The following is a 26,079-nucleotide window of genomic DNA, read 5'->3' as shown; positions in this document are numbered from 1 at the left end:
GTGGCTGTGTGAAGTTGCTGGATATTGGCGGGAACTGGAACACGACGTCATACACGTAGATCCAGAGCATCCCAAACATGCTCAATGGGTGACATGTCTGGTGAGTATGCAGGTCATGGAAAAACTGGGACATTTTCAGCTTCCAGGAATTGTGTGCAGATCCTTGCAATATGGGACCGTGCATTATCATGCTGAAACCTGAGGTGAGGGCTTATGCCTACCCATACCATAACCCTGTCCATACCATAACTCTACCCATACCATAACCCTGTCCATACCATAACCCTGTCCATACCATAACCCTAACCATACCATAACCCTGTCCATACCATAACTCTACCCATATCATAACCCTGTCCATACCATAACCCTGTCCATACCATAACTCTACCCATATCATAACCCTGTCCATACCATAACCCTGTCCATACCATAACCCTGTCCATACCATAACCCTGTCCATACCATAACCCTGTCCATACCATAACCCTGCCCATACCATAACCCTACCCATACCATAACCCTGTCCATACCATAACTCTACCCATATCATAACCCTGTCCAAACCATAACCCTGTCCATACCATAACCCTGTCCATACCATAACCCTGTCCATACCATAACCCTGTCCATACCATAACCCTGTCCATACCATAACCCTGTCCATACCATAACCCTGTCCATACCATAACACTCCCATACCATAACCCTGTCCATACCATAACCCTGTCCATTCCATAACCCTGCCCATACCATAACCCTACCCATACCATAACCCTGCCCATACCATAACCCTGCCCATACCATAACCCTACCATACCATAACCCTACCATACCATAACCCTACCATACCATAACCCGGTCCATACCATAACCCTGTCCATACCATAACCCTGTCCATACCATAACCCTCCCATACCATAACCCTAACCATAACCCTGCCCATACCATAACCCTGCCCATACCATAACCCTAACCATACCATAACCCTGCCCATACCATAACCCTGCCCATACCATAATCCTACCCATACCATAACCCTGCCCATACCATAACCCTGCCCATACCATAACCCTGTCCATACCATAACCCTGCCCATACCATAACCCTGTCCATACCATAACCCATACCATACCATAACCCTGTCCATATCATAACCCTGCCCATACCATACCATAACCCTAACCCTACCCATACCGTAACCCTACCCGACCCATACCATAACCCTACCACCACCCCATGGGGCACTCTGCTCACAACATTGACATCAGCAAACCGCTCGCCAAGACATCACCATACACGCTGTCTGCCATCTGCCTGGTACAGTTAAAACTGGGATTCATCTGTGAAGAGCACACTTCTCCACCGTACCAGTGGCCATCGAAGTTGAGCATTTGCCCACTGAAGTCGGTTACGACGCCAAGCTGCAGTCAGGTCAAGACCTTGGTGAGGACGACGAGCCTGCAGATGAGCTTCCCTGAGACGTTTTCTGACAGTTTGTGCAGATCATCGGTTGTGCAAACCAACAGTTTCATCAGCTGTCCGGGTGGCTGGTCTCAGATGATCCCTCAGGTGAAGAAGCCGAATGTGGAGGCCCTGGGTTGGCGTGGTTACACGTGGTCTGTGGTTGTGAGGCCGGTTGGAAGTACTGCCAAATTCTCTAAAATGATGTTGGAGGCGGCTTATGGTAGATAAATGATCATTCAATTCTCTGGCAACACCTCTGGTGGACATTCCTGCAGTCAGCATGCCAATTGCACGCTCCCTCAAAACTTGAGACATCTGTGGCAGTGTGTTTTGTGACAAAACTCCACATTTTAGAATGGCCTTTTATTGTCCCCAGCACAAGGTACACCTGTGTAATGATTATTCGGTTTAATCAGCTTCATGACATGCCACACCGGTCAGTTGGATGGATTATTTTGGCAAAGGAGAAATGCTCACTAACAGGGCTCACTAAATGCTCACTAACAGGGCTCACTAAATGCTCACTAACAGGGCTCACTAAATGCTCACTAACAGGGCTCACTAAATGCTCACTAGCAGGGCTCACTAAATGCTCACTAGCAGGGCTCACTAAATGCTCACTAGCAGGGCTCACTAAATGCTCACTAAAAATGCTCACTAGCAGGGCTCACTAAATGCTCACCAGCAGGGCTCACTAAATGCTCACTAACAGGGCTCACTAAATGCTCACTAGCAGGGCTCACTAAATGCTCACTAGCAGGGCTCACTAAATGCTCACTAACAGGGCTCACTAAATGCTCACTAGCAGGGCTCACTAAATGCTCACTAGCAGGGCTCACTAAATGCTCACTAACAGGGCTCACTAAATGCTCACTAGCAGGGCTCACTAAATGCTCACTAACAGGGCTCACTAAATGCTCACTAACAGGGCTCACTAAATGCTCACTAACAGGGCTCACTAAATGCTCACTAACAGGGCTCACTAAATGCTCACTAACAGGGCTCACTAAATGCTCACTAACAGGGCTCACTAAATGCTCACTAACAGGGCTCACTAAATGCTCACTAACAGGGCTCACTAAATGCTCACTAACAGGGCTCACTAAATGCTCACTAACAGGGCTCACTAAATGCTCACTAGGGCTCACTAAATGCTCACTAACAGGGCTCACTAAATGCTCACTAACAGGGCTCACTAAATGCTCACTAACAGGGCTCACTAAATGCTCACTAACAGGGCTCACTAAATGCTCACTAACAGGGCTCACTAAATGCTCACTAACAGGGCTCACTAAATGCTCACTAACAGGGCTCACTAAATGCTCACTAACAGGGCTCACTAAATGCTCATGCTCACTAAATGCAGGGCTCACTAAATGCTCACTAACAGGGGCTCACTAAATGCTCACTAACAGGGCTCACTAAATGCTCACTAACAGGGCTCACTAAATGCTCACTAAATTGTGAACAAATTGGTGAAATATTTTTATGAGAAATACGTTTTTTTTGTGCACATGGAACATTTGAGTATGTTTTATTTCAGCTCATGAAACATGGGACCAACACTTTGCATGTTGTGTTTCTATTTTAGTTCAGTGTGTATCTCGATCCTAAATCTCAATCTAGATCTCAAATCTAATCCCAATCTTAATCTGTTCATGTGTATCCCAAATCTAGATCCCAAATCCCAAATCTTAATCCCAATCTTAATCTGTTCATGGTCTGTTGCTGTCCTAAAAATAAAAATCCCTCCCTCCCTCCCTCCCTCCCTCCCTCCCTCCCTCCCTCCCTCCCTCCCTCCCTCCCTCCCTCCCTCCCTCCCTCCCTCCCTCCCTCCCCCCTCTCCCTCCCTCCCTCCTCCCTCACTCCCTCCCTCCCGCCCTCCCTCCCCCCCCCTCCTCCTCCCTCCCTCTCCCCCCTTAAAAATCCTCCCTCCCTCCTCCCTCCCCCTCCCTCCCTCCCCCCTCCCTCCCTCCTCCCTCCCTCCCTCTCCCCCTTCCTCCCTCCCTCCCTCTCCCTCCCTCCCTCTTCCTCTTCCTCCCTTTCCCCCTTTCCCTCCCTCCCTCCCTTTCCCTCTTCCTCCCTCCCTTTCCCTCTTCCTCCCTCCCTTTCCCTCTTCCCCCCTCCCTTTCCCTCTTCCTCCCTCCCTTTCCCTCTTCCTCCCTCCCTCTCCCTCTTCCTCCCTCCCTCTCCCTCTTCCTTTTCCTCCCTCCCTCCCCCTCTCCCCCTCCCTCCCTCTCCCTCTTCCTCCCTCCCTCCCTCCCCCCTCTCCCCCTTCCTCCCTCCCGCCCTCCCTCCCTCTCCTCTTCCTCCCTCCCTACCTCTCCCTCCCTCTTCCTCCCTCTCCCTCTTCCTCCCTCCCTACCTCTCCCTCTTTCCTCCCTCCCTACCTCTCCCTCCCTCTTCCTCCCTCCCTCCCTCCCTCCCTCTCCCTCTCTTTCTAAACGTCCTATATGTTTTCCTGTAATATCTCATTATGTTGTAGACTGTTAGTCAGCGTGATTTTTCCTCTGCTTCCCCCTGTGCAGCTGTGGCAGCAGGAAATACTGTTTGCTGATTCCTGTTTCTGCTGCGTAGCTGCATGTATTTCCCCCAGGTAGTGTAACCTGGGAGTCATATTGACATGTTGGTGTTTTCACAGCGCCGTGCGGAGGCCGCTCGACAGGGTCAGAGGGGACCGTCCTGTCCCCAAATTACCCCCGTAATTATACCCAGAGTCTGACCTGCGTCTACCACATCTTTGTCCCCGGGGACTTTGGTAAGTGCTCTCTCTCTGGTTTAATTCTGCTCTTTCTCTCTCTCTCTCTCTCTCTCTCTCTCTCTCTCTCTCTCTCTCTCTCTCTCTCTCTCTCTCTCTCTCTCTCTCTCTCTCTCTCATCTCTCTCTCCCCTCTCTCTCTTTATCTCTCTCTCCCCTCTCGGTCTCTCTCTCTCTCTCTCTCCTCTCTCTCTCTCTCTCTTTCTCTCTCCCTCTCTCTCTCTGTCTCTCTCTCTCTCTCTCTCTCTCTCCAGTTTGTGCTGCTGTCTCATAATGTCCCATAGACCATGGTTGCTGTTGTTCAGCTGCTATAGGTAATGTAGTGAACTGCAACAGAACAGTGCGGTGTTTCTACAGTATATGTGTCTCTACTAAGGAAGTAGGAGGCATTCTGGTTTACCACAAGATCATAGTTAAACTCCAGTCTCTCTGACACCACCTCACATCTACCTCTGTCTCCAGTCCAGTCTCTGACACCACCTCCCCAAGATCATAGTTATAATACACTGGACTGGAGTTTCTATCCTCTTGGTAATGTGAGGTCCCAGTCTCACTGGACTGGAGTTTAACTATGATCTTGGTAATGTGAGGTGGTGTCAGTAGTTATAATACACTGGACTGGAGTTTAACTATGATCTTGGTAATGTGAGGTGGTGTCAGTAGTTATAATACACTGGACTGGAGTTTAACTATGATCTTGGTAATGTGAGGTGGTGTCAGTAGTTATAATACACTGGACTGGAGTTTAACTATGATCTTGGTAATGTGAGGTGGTGTCAGTAGTTATAATACACTGGACTGGAGTTGAACTATGATCTTGGTAATGTGAGGTGGTGTCAGTAGTTATAATACACTGGACTGGAGTTTAACTATGATCTTGGTAATGTGAGGTCTGTCAGTAGTTATAATACACTGGACTGGAGTTGAACTATGATCTTGGTAATGTGAGGTGGTGTCAGTCTTATAATACACTGGACTGGAGTTTAACTATGATCTTGGTAATGTGAGGTGGTGTCAGTAGTTATAATACACTGGACTGGAGTTTAACTATGATCTTGGTAATGTGAGGAGCTGGTGTCAGTAGTTATAATACACTGGACTGGAGTTTAACTATGATCTTGGTAATGTGAGGTGGTGTCAGTAGTTATAATACACTGGACTGGAGTTTAACTATGATCTTGGTAATGTGAGGTGGTGTCAACTGGACTGGAGTTGAACTAGATCTTGGTAGTGTGAGGTGGTGTCAGTAGTTATAATACACTGGACTGGAGTTTAACTATGATCTTGGTAATGTGTGGTGTCAGTAGTTATAATACACTGGACTGGAGTTTAACTATGATCTTGGTAATGTGAGGTGGTGTCAGTAGTTATAATACACTGGACTGGAGTTTAACATGATCTTGGTAATGTAAACTCCAGTAGTTATATTACACTGGACTGGAGTTTAACTATGATCTTGGTAATGTGAGGTGGTGTCAGTAGTTATAATACACTGGACTGGAGTTTAACTATGATCTTGGTAATGTGAGGTGGTGTCAGTAGTTATAATACACTGGACTGGAGTTTAACTATGATCTTGGTAATGTGAGGTGGTGTCAGTAGTTATAATACACTGGACTGGAGTTTAACTATGATCTTGGTAAGATCAGTAGTTATAACTCCAGTTTAACCTTGGTAGTGTAGTTATAACTACTGACTGGAGTTTAACTCATCTTGGTAATGTGAGATCAGTAGTTATAATACACTGGACTGGAGTTTAACAGATCTTGTATTATAACTCAGTGACACCACACTGGACTGGATTTACCAAGATCATAGTTAAACTCCAGTCCAGTGTTATTATAACTGGACTGACACCACTTCACATTACCAAGATCATAGTTAAACTCCAGTCCAGTGTATTATGGACTGGAGTTTAACTACTGACACCACCTCACATTACCAAGATCATAGTTAAACTCCAGTCCAGTGTATTATAACTACTGACACCACCTCACATTACCAAGATCATAGTTAAACTCCAGTCCAGTGTATTATAACTACTGACACCACCTCACATTACCAAGATCATTCAGGATCCGGACAGAAAGCCTTATCAGAACCCACGGTCTCCTATACATGTAGTGAACTATAGCTACATTTTCAGCAACAAAATGGTGGTTCTACGTCGGGCTTTACTAACGAGGTGGAGGAAGTTGTGTCTCGGGAGAAACAGAAGCTGTGATTATAACTGACCTCACATTTTTACCGACTCAGAGAACATTTGGATATTCAGGATAAAGTCAAACAAAAAACAAAACCCACAACGGGTCAAGTGAAGGGTCAAACACAAACTGGTAACTACTAATGAGGTGGAGGAAGAGTCTCAGGAGAAACACAATAGTTATCCCTTCGCCAGCTACAGTACTGTGAGATGTCGGCTCACTGACCGCAGGTTACCGACCTAGAGACGATTTGGTCAATCAGGATGAGGACAGAAAAACATTATTTAGAAACCGTGGTGATTACGATCTCCTCCATGTTAACAACATCAGGATGAGGCCAGAAAAACATTATTTAGAAACCGTGGTGATTACGATCTCCTCCATGTTAACAACATCAGGATGAGGACAGAAAAACATTATTTAGAAACCGGACTGTGTCTCAGAGAACAACAGGGCTGGTTTTACTAATAAGACAGAGGGACTGTGTCTCAGAGAACAACAGGGCTGGTTTTACTAATAAGACAGAGGGACTGTGTCTCAGAACAACAGGGCTGGTTTTACTAATAAGACAGAGGGGCTGTGTCTCAGAGAACAACAGGGCTGGGTTTACTAATAAGACAAAGGGACGATGTCTCAGAACAACATGGATGGTTTTACTAATAAGACAGAGGGACTGTGTTTCAGAAGAACAGGGCTGGTTTTTACTAATAAGACAGAGGGACTGTGTCTCAGAACAACAGGGATGGTTTTACTAATAAGACAGGGGGACTGTGTCTCAGAACAACAGGGCTGGTTTTACTAATAAGACAGAGGGACGATGTCTCAGAACAACAGGGCTGGTTTAACTAATAAGACAGAGGGGCTGTGTCTCAGAGAACAACAGGGCTGGCTTTACTAATAAGACAGAGGGACTGTGTCTCAGAAGAACAGGGCTGGTTTTACTAATAAGACAGAGGGACGATGTCTCAGAACAACAGGGCTGGTTTTTACTAATAAGACAGAGGAACTGTGTCTCAGAAGAACAGGGCTGGTTTTTACTAATAAGACAGAGGGACTGTGTCTCAGAGAACAACAGGGCTGGTTTTACTGATAAGACAGAGAGGGACTGTGTCTCAGAGAACAACAGGGCTGGTTTTACTAATAAGACAGGGGGACTGTGTCTCAGAACAACATGGCTGGTTTTACTAATAAGACAGGGGGACTGTGTATCAGAACAACAGGGCTGGTTTTACTAATAAGACAGAGGAACTGTGTCTCAGAACAACAGGGCTGGTTTTTACTAATAAGACAGAGGACTGTGTCTCAGAAGAACAGGGCTGGTTTTTACTAATAAGACAGAGGGACTGTGTCTCAGAGAACAACAGGGCTGGTTTTACTAATAAGACAGAGGGACTGTGTCTCAGAGAACAACATGGCTGGTTTGACTAATAAGACAGAGGGACTGTGTCTCAGAGAACAACAGGGCTGGTTTTACTAATAAGACAGAGGGACGATGTCCTCAGAACAACAGGGCTGGTCCTCAATGGACATGGTATTCCATGGACTTCCTGTTACCCAAAATGCAACACCATAGTACATCGTTAACTATCTTACAAACTTCTCCTCAATGGACGTGATCTTCCATTTTATTTTATTTCTGCCTTATTATCAATCCCTCTCACTAAGTGGCCCTGAATTGATGAGATGATTGAAGTTATCTCCTCTTATCGAGCCAGGGGGACATTTCCTAAAGAACTCCATGATTGTTACCCATGCTTGAATTAATGTCCGGGTTTGACAAGCTGTCTTGACAGTTAGGATTATTTTGTTGCCATCTTCCACTACTCAGGGAGTCAGACACCCCCGTGTGTCCTAATTGCCACCCCAAGCCCCCTTCCAACATAGTGCACTACTTCTGATAAGGGTCCATTAGGGTGCCATTTGAGAAGCTGCCTTCCACATGGTTTTTAAATGAACACTCGACATGCCGACATGTGTTCATGGCTGCTGCTGACTAGACTGCTCAGAATGCTGACAAATGGCTGAATGGAGCATGAGGCTCTAGGGAGACCTGTGACAATATATCATATCCCTTTACAACAACACCCATGGACTATGTGTGCTGTCTGCTTCTTAAAATGGCAAACAATTCTGTATTTAGTGCACTATGAAGGGCATAGGGTACCTTTTAGGACTCATGACGGTAGTATACATCTGTGGCAGATGACCTCCCTGATGTGTCTTGGCCAAACAGACACTTGAAGTCAAGGGGTCACATCCCGAATTTAACCCTATTCCGTATTTAGTGAACTACTTTTGACCAGAAGGGCCCTGGTTGAAAGGAGTGCATTTTAAATAGGAATAAGGGTAGCATTTGGGTCTGTGTCCTCGGTCGGGATGTATTGGTCTCAGCTGGGCTGGCAGAGGAAGGTCAGGCTAAAAAATCACCTCATAAATTCAGGGCCACTCAGAGGGGGTTGATAACAAGTACATTTAGAAATTGTTGCTGTTATTGCTGCTGGTGTTTCTGTTGTTGGTGCTGTTGTTGTTGCTGTTTTTGTTGTTGTTGTTTTGGTTCTGTTGTTGTTGCTGTTTTTGTTGTTGCTGTTGTTGTTGCTGTTGGTGCTGTTGTAGTTGTTGCTGTTGTTGTTGCTGTTGTTGTTGTTGTTGTGTTGCTGTTGTCATTGTTGTTGTTGTTAGTGCTGTTGTTGCTGTTGTTGTTGTTGGTGGTGTTATTGGTGTTGCTGTTGTTGTTGTTGTTGCTGTTGTTGCTGTTGTTGTTGCTGTTGTTGTTGTTGTTGTTGCTATTGTTGTTGCTGTTGTTGTTGCTGTTGTTGTTGCTGTTGTTGGTGTTGTTGTTGGTGTTGTTGGGTGTTGTTGGTGCTGTTGTTGTTGTTGTTGCTGTTGTTGTTGTTGTTGCTGTTGTTGCTGTTGTTGTTGGTGCTGTTGTTGTTGTTGGTGGTGTTATTGGTGCTGTTGTTGCTGTTGTTGTTGTTGTTGTTGGTGCTGTTGTTGTTGTTGGTGGTGGTTGTTGGTGCTGTTGCTGTTGTTGCTGTTGTTGGTGGTGTTGTTGGTGCTGTTGTTGTTGTTGTTGTTGTTGCTGTTGTTTGTTGCTGTTGCTGTGTTGCTGTTGTTGTTGTTGTTGCTGTGTGTTGTTGCTGTTGTTGCTGTTGTTGTTGCTGTTGTTGTTGCTGTTGTTGTTGCTGTTGTTGTTGTTGTTGTGGTGTTATTGGTGTTGTTGTTGTTTGTTGTTGTTGTTGTTGTTGTTGTTGTGCTGTTGTTGTTGCTGTTGTTGTTGTTGCTGTTGTTATTGCTGTTGTTGTTATTGTGTTGCTTCTTGTTGTTGTTGATTTTGTTAGCCAACAGAAACAGAGTAAACAGCCCGACAGACAATAACACACGTATGCTGGTATTTAATGTTGTTGCTGCTGTTAGCCATTTGAATTGTATTTGTCTAATAGGATCCATAGAAAAACACACACACTGCCAGCCAATGTTCTTATGCTAATGTCATTGATGGTGTTTGCATGACAGAAAGCAGGGCGAGTCTTTGATGGCTAATGGTTTTCAGCCATGCTGCTAATGTGCTCTCTACAGTAGATACAGGAGAGGCACCCTATTACGTATATAGTGCACTACTTTTACATATATGGGCTCAGGTCAAAAGCAGTGCACTATACAGGGAATAGGGTGCCATTTGGTATGTATCCTGTGTATAACACTACTGACAGACTGATGCACTGTAAATGCTATTATAACACTACTGACAGACTGATGCACTGTACATGCTATTATAACACTACTGACAGACTGATGGACTGTACATGCTATTATACTATTATATAACATTACTGACAGTCTGATGCTGTACATGCTATTATAACACTACTGACAGATTGATGGACTGTACATGCTATTATAACACTACTGACAGACTGATGGACTGTACATGCTATTATAACACTACTGACAGACTGATGGACTGTACATGCTATTATAACACTACTGACAGACTGATGCACTGTACATGCTATTATAACACTACTGACAGACTGATGCACTGTAAATGCTATTATAACACTACTGACAGACTGATGCACTGTACATGCTATTATAACACTACTGACAGACTGCACTGTAAATGCTATTATAACACTACTGACAGACTGATGGACTGTACACGCTATTATAACACTACTGACAGACTGATGGACTGTACATGCTATTATAACACTACTGACAGACTGATGGACTGTACATGCTATTATACTATTATATAACATTACTGACAGTCTGATGCTGTACATGCTATTATAACACTACTGACAGATTGATGGACTGTACATGCTATTATAACACTACTGACAGACTGATGGACTGTACATGCTATTATAACACTACTGACAGATTGATGGACTGTACATGCTATTATAACACTACTGACAGACTGATGGACTGTACATGCTATTATACTATTATAACACTACTAACAGTCTGATGGACTGTACATGCTGTTATAACACTACTGACAGACTGATGGACTGTACATGCTATTATAACACTACTGACAGACTGATGGACTGTACATGCTATTATATTATTATAACACTACATACAGATTGATGGACTGTACATGCTATTATAACACTACTGACAGACTGATGGACTGTACATGCTATTATAACACTACTGACAGACTGATGGACTGTACATGCTATTATAACACTACTGACAGACTGATGCACTGTACATGCTATTATAACACTACTGACAGACTGATGGACTGTACATGCTATTATAACACTACTGACAGACTGATGGACTGTACATGCTATTATACTATTATAACACTACTGACAGACTGATGGACTGTATATGCTATTATAACATTACTGACAGTCTGATGCTGTACATGCTATTATGCTACTATAACACTACTGACTGACTGATGCTGCACATGCTGTTATATTGGTATGGTGCAGTCAGTACTTCACCCAGTGTCAAAATATAGTGTGCTACTTTTGATCTGGGCCCATAGGGCTCTGGCCAATTTAGTGCACTACTTTTGATCTGGGCCCATAGGGTTCTGGCCAATTTAGTGCACTACTTTTGATCTGTTCCCATAGGGCTCTGGCCAATTTAGTGCACTATAAAGGGAATAGGGTGTCATTTGGGACACAGACTGTTTGGAGTTGAGTTATTATGTCATGTCCATACTAGAGACATTAGTTATAACATTAGGAGTGTCTATATTCTGTCATGTCCATACTAGAGACATTAGTTATAACATTAGAAGGATACTCTATTCTGTCATGTCCATACTAGAGACATTAGTTATAACATTAGGAGTGTCTATATTCTGTCATGTCCATACTAGAGACATTTGTTATAACATTAGGAGTGTCTATATTCTGTCATGTCCATACTAGAGACATTAGTTATAATATTAGAAGGAGACTCTATATTCTGTCATGTCCATACTAGAGACATTAGTTATAACATTAGAGTGTCTATATTCTGTCCTGTCCATACTAGAGACATTAGTTATAACATTAGAGTGTCTATATTCTGTCCTGTCCATGTCCATACTAGAGACATTAGTTATAACATTAGAGTGTCTATATTCTGTCATGTCCATACTAGAGACATTAGTTATAACATTAGGAGACTCTATATTCTGTCATGTCCATACTAGAGACATTAGTTATAACATTAGGAGTGTCTATATTCTGTCATGTCCATACTAGAGACATTAGTTATAACATTAGGAGTGTCTATATTCTGTCCTGTCCATACTAGAGACATTAGTTATAATATTAGGAGTGTCTATATTCTGTCATGTCCATACTAGAGACATTAGTTATAACATTAGAAGGAGACTCTATATTCTGTCATGTCCATACTAGAGACATTAGTTATAACATTAGGAGTGTCTATATTCTGTCATGTCCATACTAGAGACATTAGTTATAACATTAGGAGTGTCTATATTCTGTCATGTCCATACTAGAGACATTAGTTATAACATTAGAAGGAGACTCTATATTCTGTCATGTCCATACTAGAGACATTAGTTATAACATTAGAGTGTCTATATTCTGTCATGTCCATACTAGAGACATTAGTTATAACATTAGGAGTGTCTATATTCTGTCATGTCCATACTAGAGACATTAGTTATAACATTAGGAGTGTCTATATTCTGTCATGTCCATACTAGAGACATTAGTTATAACATTAGGAGACTCTATATTCTGTCATGTCCATACTAGAGACATTAGTTATAACATTAGGAGACTCTATATTCTGTCATGTCCATACAAGAGACATTAGTTATAACATTAGGAGACTCTATATTCTGTCATGTCCATACTAGAGACATTAGTTATAACATTAGGAGACTCTATATTCTGTCATGTCCATACTAGAGACATTAGTTATAACATTAGGAGACTCTATATTCTGTCATGTCCATACTAGAGACATTAGTTATAACATTAGGAGACTCTATATTCTGTCATGTCCATACTAGAGACATTAGTTATAACATTAGGAGTGTCTATATTCTGTCATGTCCATACTAGAGACATTAGTTATAACATTAGAAGGAGTTTATTTACTCAATACCATCCATCCACAGCCAACCATGCTCACATGCGTGCAGTACTTTGCATTTTTTCATTTATTTTGAATATCATTACAGTACAGCTCACGTCTCTGTTTGTCCTTTTATCTTTAATTATTCTGTCAAAAATTATGTTTACTGTCATATTTCAAAACAATAGCCTTTCTGCTTTTTATAAGAGATTAATTATCCACGGTAGGCAAACCTAAGCCTTGGGCTTCCTCAGTCCCATAAACATGGAGACATACTGCCTGGGCTCTCTGGGGTCTCACTGTTCCTTTACAAGGAAAAAAGTTTGTTAACTAACTTTTGTTTAGTTACAGAGTTCTAATAAAAATAGGAAACTCATTCTTATCTGGTCCAAGTGGCAAACATATTGTAACGGTTCTCTTGTGGTGAAGGAGAGTCGGACCAAAATGCAGCGTGTAGATTGCGATCCATGTTTAATAAACAAACGTAAAAACACGAATCAATATTCAACACCACAAAACAAAGACCGTAAGACCGTAACGAAAACCGAAACAGCCCTATCTGGTGCAAACACAGAGACAGGAACAATCACCCACAAACACACAGTGAAACTCAGGCTACCTAAATATGGTTCCCAATCAGAGACAATGACTAACACCTGCCTCTGATTGAGAACCATATCAGGCCAGACATAGAAATAGACAAACTAGACATGAAACATAGAATGCCCACCCAGCTCACGTCCTGACCAACACTAAAACAAGGAAAACACACAGGAACGATGGTCAGAAGGTGAAACAGATGCTGTCTGCTGGAAGGGTTTTTATTTGTATTTTTTTATTGTTGTGGTAAAAGCCTGTCATGAAATGTTGTGTCGTCTACTTTCCCTCTGGGATGTTTATGGCTCTGTGATCTTGGGACGGCTTAGGTCACATTCTCCTCCCTCACAGTGGTCACATTCTCCTCCCTCACAGTGGTTACATTCTCCTCCCTCACAGTGGTTAATATTCTTCAATGTAAACGGCTTAGGTCACATTCTCCTCCCTCACAGTGGTTACATTCTCCTCCCTCACAGTGGTTACATTCTCCTCCCTCACAGTGGTTACATTCTCCTCCCTCACAGTGGTTACATTCTCCTCCCTCACAGTGGTTACATTCTCCTCCCTCACAGTGGTTACATTCTCCTCCCTCACAGTGGTTACATTCTCCTCCCTCACAGTGGTTACATTCTCCTCCCTCACAGTGGTTACATTCTCCTCCCTCACAGTGGTCACATTCTCCTCCCTCACAGTGGTTACATTCTCCTCCCTCACAGTGGTTACATTCTCCTCCCTCACAGTGGTTACATTCTCCTCCCTCACAGTGGTTACATTCTCCTCCCTCACAGTGGTTACATTCTCCTCCCTCACAGTGGTTACATTCTCCTCCCTCACAGTGGTTACATTCTCCTCCCTCACAGTGGTTACAATCTCCTCCCTCACAGTGGTTACATTCTCCTCCCTCACAGTGGTTACATTCTCCTCCCTCACAGTGGTTACATTCTCCTCCCTCACAGTGGTCACATTCTCCTCCCTCACAGTGGTCACATTCTCCTCCCTCACAGTGGTCACATTCTCCTCCCTCACAGTGGTCACATTCTCCTCCCTCACAGTGGTCACATTCTCCTCCCTCACAGTGGTTACATTCTCCTCCCTCACAGTGGTTACATTCTCCTCCCTCACAGTGGTTACATTCTCTCCTCACAGTGGTCACATTCTCCTCCCTCACAGTGGTTACATTCTCCTCCCTCACAGTGGTTACATTCTCCTCCTCACAGTGGTTACATTCTCCTCCCTCACAGTGGTTACATTCTCCTCCCTCACAGTGGTCACATTCTCCTCCCTCACAGTGGTTACATTCTCCTCCCTCACAGTGGTTAATATTCTTCAATGTAAACGGCTTAGGCCACATTCTCCTCCCTCACAGTGATTACATTCTCCTCCCTCACAGTGGTTACATTCTCCTCCCTCACAGTGGTTACATTCTCCTCCCTCACAGTGGTTACATTCTCCTCCCTCACAGTGGTTACATTCTCCTCCCTCACAGTGGTTACATTCTCCTCCCTCACAGTGGTTACATTCTCCTCCCTCACAGTGGTTACATTCTCCTCCCTCACAGTGGTTACATTCTCCTCCCTCACAGTGGTTACATTCTCCTCCCTCACAGTGGTCACATTCTCCTCCCTCACAGTGGTCACATTCTCCTCCCTCACAGTGGTCACATTCTCCTCCCTCACAGTGGTTACATTCTCCTCCCTCACAGTGGTTACATTCTCCTCCCTCACAGTGGTTACATTCTCCTCCCTCACAGTGGTCACATTCTCCTCCCTCACAGTGGTTACATTCTCCTCCCTCACAGTGGTTACATTCTCCTCCCTCACAGTGGTTACATTCTCCTCCCTCACAGTGGTTACATTCTCCTCCCCACAGTGGTTACATTCTCCTCCCTCACAGTGGTTACATTCTCCTCCCTCACAGTGGTTACATTCTCCTCCCTCACAGTGGTCACATTCTCCTCCCTCACAGTGGTTACATTCTCCTCCCTCACAGTGGTCACATTCTCCTCCCTCACAGTGGTCACATTCTCCTCCCTCACAGTGGTCACATTCTCCTCCCTCACAGTGGTTACATTCTCCTCCCTCACAGTGGTTACATTCTCCTCCCTCACAGTGGTTACATTCTCCTCCCTCACAGTGGTTACATTCTCCTCCCTCACAGTGGTTACATTCTCCTCCCTCACAGTGGTTACATTCTCCTCCCTCACAGTGGTTACATTCTCCTCCCTCACAGTGGTTACATTCTCCTCCCTCACAGTGGTTACATTCTCCTCCCTCACAGTGGTCACATTCTCCTCCCTCACAGTGGTTACATTCTCCTCCTCACAGTGGTCACATTCTCCTCCCTCACAGTGGTCACATTCTCCTCCCTCACAGTGGTTACATTCTCCTCCCTCACAGTGGTTACATTCTCCTCCCTCACAGTGGTTACATTCTCCTCCCTCACAGTGGTCACATTCTCCTCCCTCACAGTGGTCACATTCTCCTCCCTCACAGTGGTTACATTCTCCTCCCTCACAGTGGTTACATTCTCCTCCCTCACAGTGGTTACATTCTCCTCCCTCACAGTGGTTACATTCTCCTCCCTCACAGTGGTTACATTCTCCTCCCTCACAGTGGTTACATTCTCCTCCCTCACAGTGGTTACATTCTCCTCCCTCACAGTGGTTACATTCTCCTCCCTCACAGTGGTTACATTCTCCTCCCTCACAGTGGTTAATATTCTTCAATGTAAACGGCTTAGGCTCATTCTCCTCCCTCACAGTGATTACATTCTCCTCCCTCACAGTGGTTACATTCTCCTCCCTCACAGTGGTTACATTCTCCTCCCTCACAGTGGTTACATTCTCCTCCCTCACAGTGGTTACATTCTCCTCCCTCACAGTGGTTACATTCTCCTCCCTCACAGTGGTTACATTCTCCTCCCTCACAGTGGTTAATGTTCTTCAATGTAAAAATGGTGTTTAAAACTGGAAAAACATGAAAGAAACGCATTATAAATATGATCATCTCCTTTTTACTATTTACTGAGTCCTTGATCATCTCCTTTTTACGACTTTCATTAGGATACTGAGTCCTTGATCATCCCCTTTTTACTATTTACTGAGTCCTTGATCATCCCCTTTTTACTATTTACTGAGTCCTTGATCATCCCCTTTTTACTATTTACTGAGTCCTTGATCATCCCCTTTTTACTATTTACTGAGTCCTTGATCATCTCCTTTTTACGACTTTCATTAGGATCCCCAGTAGCTGTTGCAAAAGCAACAGAGGTCCACACAGAACATGAAACCCGACATGATACACAATGTTTAAAGACAAGAACAGCTCAATTACAGAACTACATATATATATTTATTTATTTTTGACAGAATGCACACGTAGCCTACATACCAACACACAGACTATCTAGGTCAAATAGGGAGAGACGTTGTGCCGTGAGGTGTTGCTTTATCACGTAGCCTACATACCAACACACAGACTATCTAGGTCAAATAGGGGAGAGACGTTGTGCCGTGAGGTGTTGCTTTATCATGTAGCCTACATACCAACACACAGACTATCTAGGTCAAATAGGGGAGAGACGTTGTGCCGTGAGGTGTTGCTTTATCATGTAGCCTACATACCAACACACAGACTATCTAGGTCAAATAGGGAGAGACGTTGTGCCGTGAGGTGTTGCTTTATCATGTAGCCTACATACCAACACACAGACTATCTAGGTCAAATAGGGAGAGACGTTATGCCGTGAGGTGTTGCTTTATCATGTAGCCTACATACCAACACACAGACTATCTAGGTCAAATAGGGGAGAGACGTTGTGCCGTGAGGTGTTGCTTTATCACGTAGCCTACATACCAACACACAGACTATCTAGGTCAAATAGGGGAGAGACGTTGTGCCGTGAGGTGTTTTGAAACCAGGTTCATTTGAGCAGTATGAGATGGAAGGGAGTTCCATGCAGTAATGTCTCTGTATAATACTGTACGCTTTCTTGAATTGGTTCTGGATTTGAGGAACTGTGAAAAGACCCCCGGTGGCACGTCTGGTGGGGTAAGTGTGTGTGTCAGAGATGTGGGTAGCTTGACGATGCAAACACTTTGGGATATTCCAACACGTTAATGTTTCTTATAAAAACAAGAAGTGACGCAGTCGGTCTCTCCTCAACTCTTAGCCAAGAGAGAGAGACTGGGCATGTATTTAGTATTTATAGTATAGTATTAATATCAGCCCTCTGATTACAATGAAGAGCAAGAGGTGCCTCTCTGTTCTGGACCAGATGCAGCGTAACTAGGTGTTTCCTTACAGCACTGGACCACACCACTGGACAGTAATTAAGACCAGACAAAACTAGAGCCTGCAGGACTTGGTGTCAAAGCAGAACATGTCTTTATTACAGACAGACCTCTTACGGACAGACCTCTTACGGGCAGACCTCTTACGGGCGGACCTCTTACGGACAGACCTCTTAAGGGCAGACCTCTTACGGGCAGACCTCTTACGGGCAGACCTCTTACGGACAGACCTCTTACGGGCAGACCTCTTACGGACAGACCTCTTACGGGCAGACCTCTTACGGGCAGACCTCTTACGGAGAGACCTCTTACGGACAGACCTCTTACGGGCAGACCTCTTACGGACAGACCTCTTACGGACAGACCTCTTACGGACAGACCTCTTACGGAGAGACCTCTCCCCATCTTTACAACCATTGAATATTAACTTTTTTTGAACAAGACATTTTACATTCTTAAGGTATCACCAAGTAATTTAGCCTCCTCAACTTGTTCGACAGCCACACCCTTCTATGACCGGATCCAGCCGAGGTCCAGAACTCAGGTTAATGATTTGTACCAAATACAAACTGTCACACGCTGTCCATAGTTTACTTTGTATATTTCTATGTTTTGGTTGGTCAGGGTGTGAGCTGAGTGGGCATTCTATGTTACATGTCTAGTTTGTCTATTTCTATGTCTGGCCTGATATGGTTCTCAATCAGAGGCAGGTGTTAGTCATTGTCTCTGATTGGGAATCATATTTAGGTAGCCTGGGTTTCACTGTGTGTTTGTGGGTGATTGTTCCTGTCTCTGTGTTTGCACCAGATAGGGCTGTTTGTGGGTGATTGTTCCTGTCTCTGTGTTTACACCAGATAGGGCTGTTTGTGGGTGATTGTTCCTGTCTCTGTGTTTGCACCAGATAGGACTGTTTGTGGGTGATTGTTCCTGTCTCTGTGTTTGCACCAGATAGGGCTGTTTGTGGGTGATTGTTCCTGTCTCTGTGTTTGCACCAGATAGGGCTGTTTGTGGGTGATTGTTCCTGTCTCTGTGTTTACACCAGATAGGGCTGTTTGTGGGTGATTGTTCCTGTCTCTGTGTTTTCCACCAGATAGGACTGTTTGTGGGTGATTGTTCCTGTCTCTGTGTTTGCACCAGATAGGGCTGTTTGTGGGTGATTGTTCCTGTCTCTGTGTTTACACCAGATAGGGCTGTTTGTGGGTGATTGTTCCTGTCTCTGTGTTTGCACCAGATAGGGCTGTTTCGGTTTTCACATTTCATTATTTTGTAGTTTCTTCATGTATAGTTTTTTTCCTTCATTAAAATATCATGAATCATCATCACGGTGCATTTTGGTCCGACTCTCCTTCACCACAAGAGAACCGTTACACAAACGCTCTTAGTTGTAGAGAGATTTTCAAGGACCAGTTTATTACTGACTAACCCGTTTCCAAAACAGACTGCAACTCTTTGTTAAGGGCGATTTCAGTGACTTCATTAGCTGTGGCTGCTGATGCGTAGACGGTTGAATCGTCAGCAATACTTTACCCACAAGGAGACTCCTTATGAAGATCTGAATCATTAAAATGACTGATTTTGATGTTCATCACCACAGCATCTTGCTATCTAAGCATCTGAAATGGGTGTGTTTTGTTTAACAGGTCAGCATACTGTATGTCTCTAAAACATCAGCAAAAACACATCCATAATGTCTTGTCAGAGCAATGGCCGATTGCAGTAATGCATCTGGGGCTGTAACAAGTTAAAAAAAGTAGCTAGCTACCTAGCTAGCGTAGCAAAGGGGGCGATTAAGGAAAGCCTAACCCTGGGGGTTTACTGTAGACTGTAGAGAGAGGGAGATGGTGTTGGGGTTTACTGTTGACTGGAGAGAGAGGGGGATGGTGTTGGGGTTTACTGTTGACTGGAGAGAGAGGGAGATGGTGTGGGGGTTTACTGTAGAGAGAGGGAGATGGTGTGGGGTTTACTGTTGACTGTAGAGAGAGGGAGATGGTGTTGGGGTTTACTGTTGACTGGAAGGAGAGGGAGATGGTGTTGGGGTTTACTGTTGACTGGAGAGAGAGGGAGATGGTGTTGGGGTTTACTGTTGACTGTAGAGAGAGGGAGATGGTTGGGGGTTTACTGTAGATAGAGGGAGATGGTGTTGGGGTTTACTGTAGAGAGAGGGAGATGGTGTGGGGTTTACTGTAGAGAGAGGGAGATGGTGTTGGGGTTTACTGGAGAGAGAGGGAGATGGTGTGGGGTTTACTGTTGACTGTAGAGAGAGGGAGATGGTTGGGGGTTTACTGTAGATAGAGGGAGATGGTGTTGCGGTTTACTGGAGAGAGAGGGAGATGGTGTGGGGTTTACTGTTGACTGGAGAGAGAGGGAGATGTTGTTGGGGTTTACTGTTGACTGGAGAGAGAGGGAGATGGTGTGGGGTTTACTGTAGATAGAGGGAGATGGTGTTGGGGTTTACTGTAGATAGAGGGAGACGTTGTTGGGTTTACTGTAGAGAGAGGGAGATGGTGTGGGGTTTACTGTAGATAGAGGGAGATGGTGTTGGGGTTTACTGTTGACTGTATAGAGAGGGAGATGGTGTTGAGGTTTACTGTAGATAGAGGAAGATGGTGTTGGGGTTTACTGTTCACTGTAGAGGGAGGGAGATGGTGTTGAGGTTTACTGTAGATAGAGGGAGATGGTGTTGGGGTTTACTGTTGACTGTAGAGAGAGGGAGATGGTGTTGAGGTTTACTGTAGATAGAGGAAGATGGTGTTGGGGTTTACTGTTGACTGTAGAGAGAGGGAGATGGTGTTGAGGTTTACTGTAGATAGAGGGAGATGGTGTTGGGGTTTACTGTTGACTGTAGAGAGAGGGAGATGGTGTTGAGGTTTACTGTAGATAGAGGGAGATGGTGTTGGGGTTTACTGTTGACTGTAGAGAGAGGGAGATGGTTTTGAGGTTTACTGTAGATAGAGGGTGATGGTGTTGGGGTTTACTGTTGACTGTAGAGAGAGGGAGATGGTGTTGGGGTTTACTGTAGATAGAGGGAGATGGTGTTGGGGTTTACTGTTGACTGTATAGAGAGGGAGATGGTGTTGAGGTTTACTGTAGATAGAGGGAGATGGTGTTGGGGTTTACTGTTGACTGTAGAGAGAGGGAGATGGTGTTGAGGTTTACTGTAGATAGAGGGAGATGGTGTTGGGGTTTACTGTTGACTGTTTAGAGAGGGAGATGGGGTTGAGGTTTACTGTAGATAGAGGGAGATGGTGTTGGGGTTTACTGTTGACTGTAGAGAGAGAGAGAGATGGTGTGGGGTTTACTGTTGACTGTAGAGAGAGGGAGATGGTGTTGGGGTTTACTGTTGACTGTAGAGAGAGGGAGATGGTGTTGGGGTTTACTGTTGACTGGAGAGAGAGGGAGATGGTGTTGGGGTTTACTGTTGACTGGAGAGAGAGGGAGATGGTGTTGGGGTTTACTGTTGACTGTAGAGAGAGGGAGATGGTTGGGGGTTTACTGTAGATAGAGGGAGATGGTGTTGGGGTTTACTGTAGAGAGAGGGAGATGGTGTGGGGGTTTACTGTAGAGAGAGGGAGATGGTGTTGGGGTTTACTGGAGAGAGAGGGAGATGGTCTGGGGTTTACTGTTGACTGTAGATAGAGGGAGATGGTTGGGGGTTTACTGTAGATAGAGGGAGATGGTGTTGGGGTTTACTGGAGAGAGAGGGAGATGATGTGGGGTTTACTGTTGACTGGAGAGAGAGGGAGATGGTGTGGGGTTTACTGTAGATAGAGGGAGATGGTGTTGGGGTTTACTGTAGATAGAGGGAGACGGTGTTGGGTTTACTGTAGAGAGAGGGAGATGGTGTGGGGTTTACTGTAGATAGAGGGAGATGGTGTTGGGGTTTACTGTTGACTGTAGAGGGAGGGAGATGGTGTTGAGGTTTACTGTAGATAGAGGGAGATGGTGTTGGGGTTTACTGTTGACTGTATAGAGAGGGAGATGGTGTTGAGGTTTACTGTAGAGAGAGGGAGATGGTGTTGGGGTTTACTGGAGAGAGAGGGAGATGGTCTGGGGTTTACTGTTGACTGTAGAGAGAGGGAGATGGTTGGGGGTTTACTGTAGATAGAGGGAGATGGTGTTGGGGTTTACTGGAGAGAGAGGAGATGGTGTGGGGTTTACTGTTGACTGGAGAGAGAGGGAGATGGTGTGGGGTTTACTGTAGATAGAGGGAGATGGTGTTGGGGTTTACTGTAGATAGAGGGAGACGGTGTTGGGTTTACTGTAGAGAGAGGGAGATGGTGTGGGGTTTACTGTAGATAGAGGGAGATGGTGTTGGGGTTTACTGTTGACTGTATAGAGAGGGAGATGGTGTTGAGGTTTACTGTAGAGAGAGGGAGATGGTGTTGGGGTTTACTGTTGACTGTAGAGAGAAGGAGATGGTGTTGAGGTTTACTGTAGATAGAGGGAGATGGTGTTGGGGTTTACTGTTGACTGTAGAGAGAGGGAGATGGTGTTGGGGTTTACTGTTGACTGTAGAGAGAGGGAGATTGTGTTGGGGTTTACTGTTGACTGGAGAGAGAGGAGATGGTGTTGAGGTTTACTGTAGAGAGAGGGAGATGGTGTGGGGTTTACTGTAGAGAGAGGGAGATGGTGTTGGGGTTTACTGGAGAGAGAGGGAGATGGTGTGGGATTTACTGTTGACTGTAGAGAGAGGGAGATGGTCGGGGGTTTACTGTAGATAGAGGGAGATGGTGTTGGGGTTTACTGTTGACTGTAGAGGGAGGGAGATGGTGTTGAGGTTTACTGTAGATAGAGGGAGATGGTGTTGGGGTTTACTGTTGACTGTATAGAGAGGGAGATGGTGTGGGGTTTACTGTAGATAGAGGGAGATGGTGTTGGGGTTTACTGTAGATAGAGGGAGACGGTGTTGGGTTTACTGTAGAGAGAGGAGATGGTGTGGGGTTTACTGTAGATAGAGGGAGATGGTGTTGGGGTTTACTGTTGACTGTAGAGGGAGGGAGATGGTGTTGAGGTTTACTGTAGATAGAGGGAGATGGTGTTGGGGTTTACTGTTGACTGTATAGAGAGGGAGATGGTGTTGAGGTTTACTGTAGATAGAGGGAGATGGTGTTGGGGTTTACTGTTGACTGTAGAGAGAGGGAGATGGTGTTGGGGTTTACTGTAGATAGAGGGAGATGGTGTTGGGGTTTACTGTTGACTGTATAGAGAGGGAGATGGTGTTGAGGTTTACTGTAGATAGAGGGAGATGGTGTTGGGGTTTACTGTTGACTGTAGAGAGAGGGAGATGGTGTTGAGGTTTACTGTAGATAGAGGGAGATGGTGTTGGGGTTTACTGTTGACTGTATAGAGAGGGAGATGGGTTGAGGTTTACTGTAGATAGAGGGAGATGGTGTTGGGGTTTACTGTTGACTGTAGAGAGAGGGAGATGGTGTGGGGTTTACTGTTGACTGTAGAGAGAGAGAGATGGTGTGGGGTTTACTGTTGACTGTAGAGAGAGGGAGATGGTGTTGGGGTTTACTGTAGAGAGAGGGAGATGGTGTGGGGTTTACTGTTGACTGTAGAGAGAGGGAGATGGTGTTGGGGTTTACTGTTGACTGGAGAGAGAGGGAGATGGTGTTGGGGTTTACTGTTGACTGGAGAGAGAGGGAGATGGTGTTGGGGTTTACTGTTGACTGTAGAGAGAGGGAGATGGTTGGGGGTTTACTGTAGATAGAGGTAGATGGTGTTGGGGTTTACTGTAGAGAGAGGGAGATGGTGTGGGGGTTTACTGTAGAGAGAGGGAGATGGTGTTGGGGTTTACTGGAGAGAGAGGGAGATGGTGTGGGATTTACTGTTGACTGTAGAGAGAGGAGATGGTTGGGGGTTTACTGTAGATAGAGGGAGATGGTGTTGGGGTTTACTGTTGACTGTAGAGGAGGGAGATGGTGTTGAGGTTTACTGTAGATAGAGGGAGATGGTGTTGTGGTTTACTGTTGACTGTAGAGAGAGGGAGATGGTGTTGAGGTTTACTGTAGATAGAGGGAGATGGTGTTGGGGTTTACTGTTGACTGTAGATAGAGGTAGATGGTGTTGAGGTTTACTGTAGATAGAGGGAGATGGTGTTGGGGTTTACTGTTGACTGTAGAGAGAGGGAGATGGTGTTGAGGTTTACTGTAGATAGAGGGAGATGGTGTTGGGGTTTACTGTTGACTGTAGAGAGAGGGAGATGGTGTTGGGGTTTACTGTAGATAGAGGGAGATGGTGTTGGGGTTTAATGTTGACTGTAGAGAGAGGGAGATGGTTTTGAGGTTTACTGTAGATAGAGGGTGATGGTGTTGGGGTTTACTGTTGACTGTAGAGAGAGGGAGATGGTGTTGGGGTTTACTGTAGATAGAGGGAGATGGTGTTGGGGTTTACTGTTGACTGTATAGAGAGGAGATGGTGTTGAGGTTTACTGTAGATAGAGGGAGATGGTGTTGGGGTTTACTGTTGACTGTAGAGAGAGGGAGATGGTGTTGAGGTTTACTGTAGATAGAGGGAGATGGTGTTGGGGTTTACTGTTGACTGTATAGAGAGGGAGATGGGGTTGAGGTTTACTGTAGATAGAGGGAGATGGTGTTGGGGTTTACTGTTGACTGTAGAGAGAGAGAGATGGTGTGGGGTTTACTGTTGACTGTAGAGAGAGGGAGATGGTGTTGGGGTTTACTGTTGACTGTAGAGAGAGGGAGATGGTGTTGGGGTTTACTGTTGACTGGAGAGAGAGGGAGATGGTGTTGGGGTTTACTGTTGACTGGAGAGAGAGGGAGATGGTGTTGGGGTTTACTGTTGACTGTAGAGAGAGGGAGATGGTTGGGGGTTTACTGGAGAGAGAGGGAGATGGTCTGGGGTTTACTGTTGACTGTAGAGAGAGGGAGATGGTTGGGGGTTTACTGTAGATAGAGGGAGATGGTGTTGGGGTTTACTGGAGAGAGAGGGAGATGGTGTGGGGTTTACTGTTGACTGGAGAGAGAGGGAGATGGTGTGGGGTTTACTGTAGATAGAGGGAGATGGTGTTGGGGTTTACTGTAGATAGAGGGAGACGGTGTTGGGTTTACTGTAGAGAGAGGGAGATGGTGTGGGGTTTACTGTAGATAGATGGAGATGGTGTTGGGGTTTACTGTTGACTGTAGAGAGAGGGAGATGGTGTTGAGGTTTACTGTAGATAGAGGGAGATGGTGTTGGGGTTTACTGTTGACTGTAGATAGAGGGAGATGGTGTTGAGGTTTACTGTAGAGAGAGGGAGATGGTGTTGGGGTTTACTGGAGAGAGAGGAGATGGTCTGGGGTTTACTGTTGACTGTAGAGAGGGGAGATGGTTGGGGGTTTACTGTAGATAGAGGGAGATGGTGTTGGGGTTTACTGGAGAGAGAGGGAGATGGTGTGGGGTTTACTGTTGACTGGAGAGAGGGGAGATGGTGTGGGGTTTACTGTAGATAGAGGGAGATGGTGTTGGGGTTTACTGTAGATAGAGGGAGACGGTGTTGGGTTTACTGTAGAGAGAGGGAGATGGTGTGGGGTTTACTGTAGATAGAGGGAGATGGTGTTGGGGTTTACTGTTGACTGTATAGAGAGGAGATGGTGTTGAGGTTTACTGTAGAGAGAGGGAGATGGTGTTGGGGTTTACTGTTGACTGTAGAGAGAAGGAGATGGTGTTGAGGTTTACTGTAGATAGAGGGAGATGGTGTTGGGGTTTACTGTTGACTGTAGAGAGAGGGAGATGGTGTTGGGGTTTACTGTTGACTGTAGAGAGAGGGAGATTGTGTTGGGGTTTACTGTTGACTGGAGAGAGAGGGAGATGGTGTTGAGGTTTACTGTAGAGAGAGGGAGATGGTGTGGGGGTTTACTGTAGAGAGAGGGAGATGGTGTTGGGGTTTACTGGAGAGAGAGGGAGATGGTGTGGGATTTACTGTTGACTGTAGAGAGAGGGAGATGGTCGGGGGTTTACTGTAGATAGAGGGAGATGGTGTTGGGGTTTACTGTTGACTGTAGAGGAGGGAGATGGTGTTGAGGTTTACTGTAGATAGAGGGAGATGGTGTTGGGGTTTACTGTTGACTGTATAGAGAGGGAGATGGTGTGGGGTTTACTGTAGATAGAGGGAGATGGTGTTGGGGTTTACTGTAGATAGAGGGAGACGGTGTTGGGTTTACTGTAGAGAGAGGAGATGGTGTG

At 45.1% G+C, this 26,079-nt stretch overlaps 1 protein-coding gene across 1 annotated transcript in view; it reads left to right on the top strand.

Annotated features, from left to right (window-relative positions):
* Window positions 1–26,079, top strand: part of LOC121844409 (CUB and sushi domain-containing protein 3-like) — a gene marked incomplete at its 5' end in the record, with an annotated part of 112,105 nt that overhangs the window by 16,927 nt on the left and 69,099 nt on the right. The window contains one exon of the mRNA XM_042314440.1: window positions 4,109–4,225. Coding sequence (XP_042170374.1) covers window positions 4,109–4,225 — 117 coding nt within the window. The remainder of the gene's footprint in view (window positions 1–4,108; window positions 4,226–26,079) is intronic.

The sequence above is a fragment of the Oncorhynchus tshawytscha genome, unplaced genomic scaffold (assembly GCF_018296145.1).
Source record: "Oncorhynchus tshawytscha isolate Ot180627B unplaced genomic scaffold, Otsh_v2.0 Un_contig_5184_pilon_pilon, whole genome shotgun sequence".
Taxonomy (NCBI): Eukaryota; Metazoa; Chordata; class Actinopteri; order Salmoniformes; family Salmonidae; genus Oncorhynchus; species Oncorhynchus tshawytscha.
Note: the sequence above shows the minus strand (reverse complement) of the source record. Positions and strands in the feature narration are given on the sequence as shown.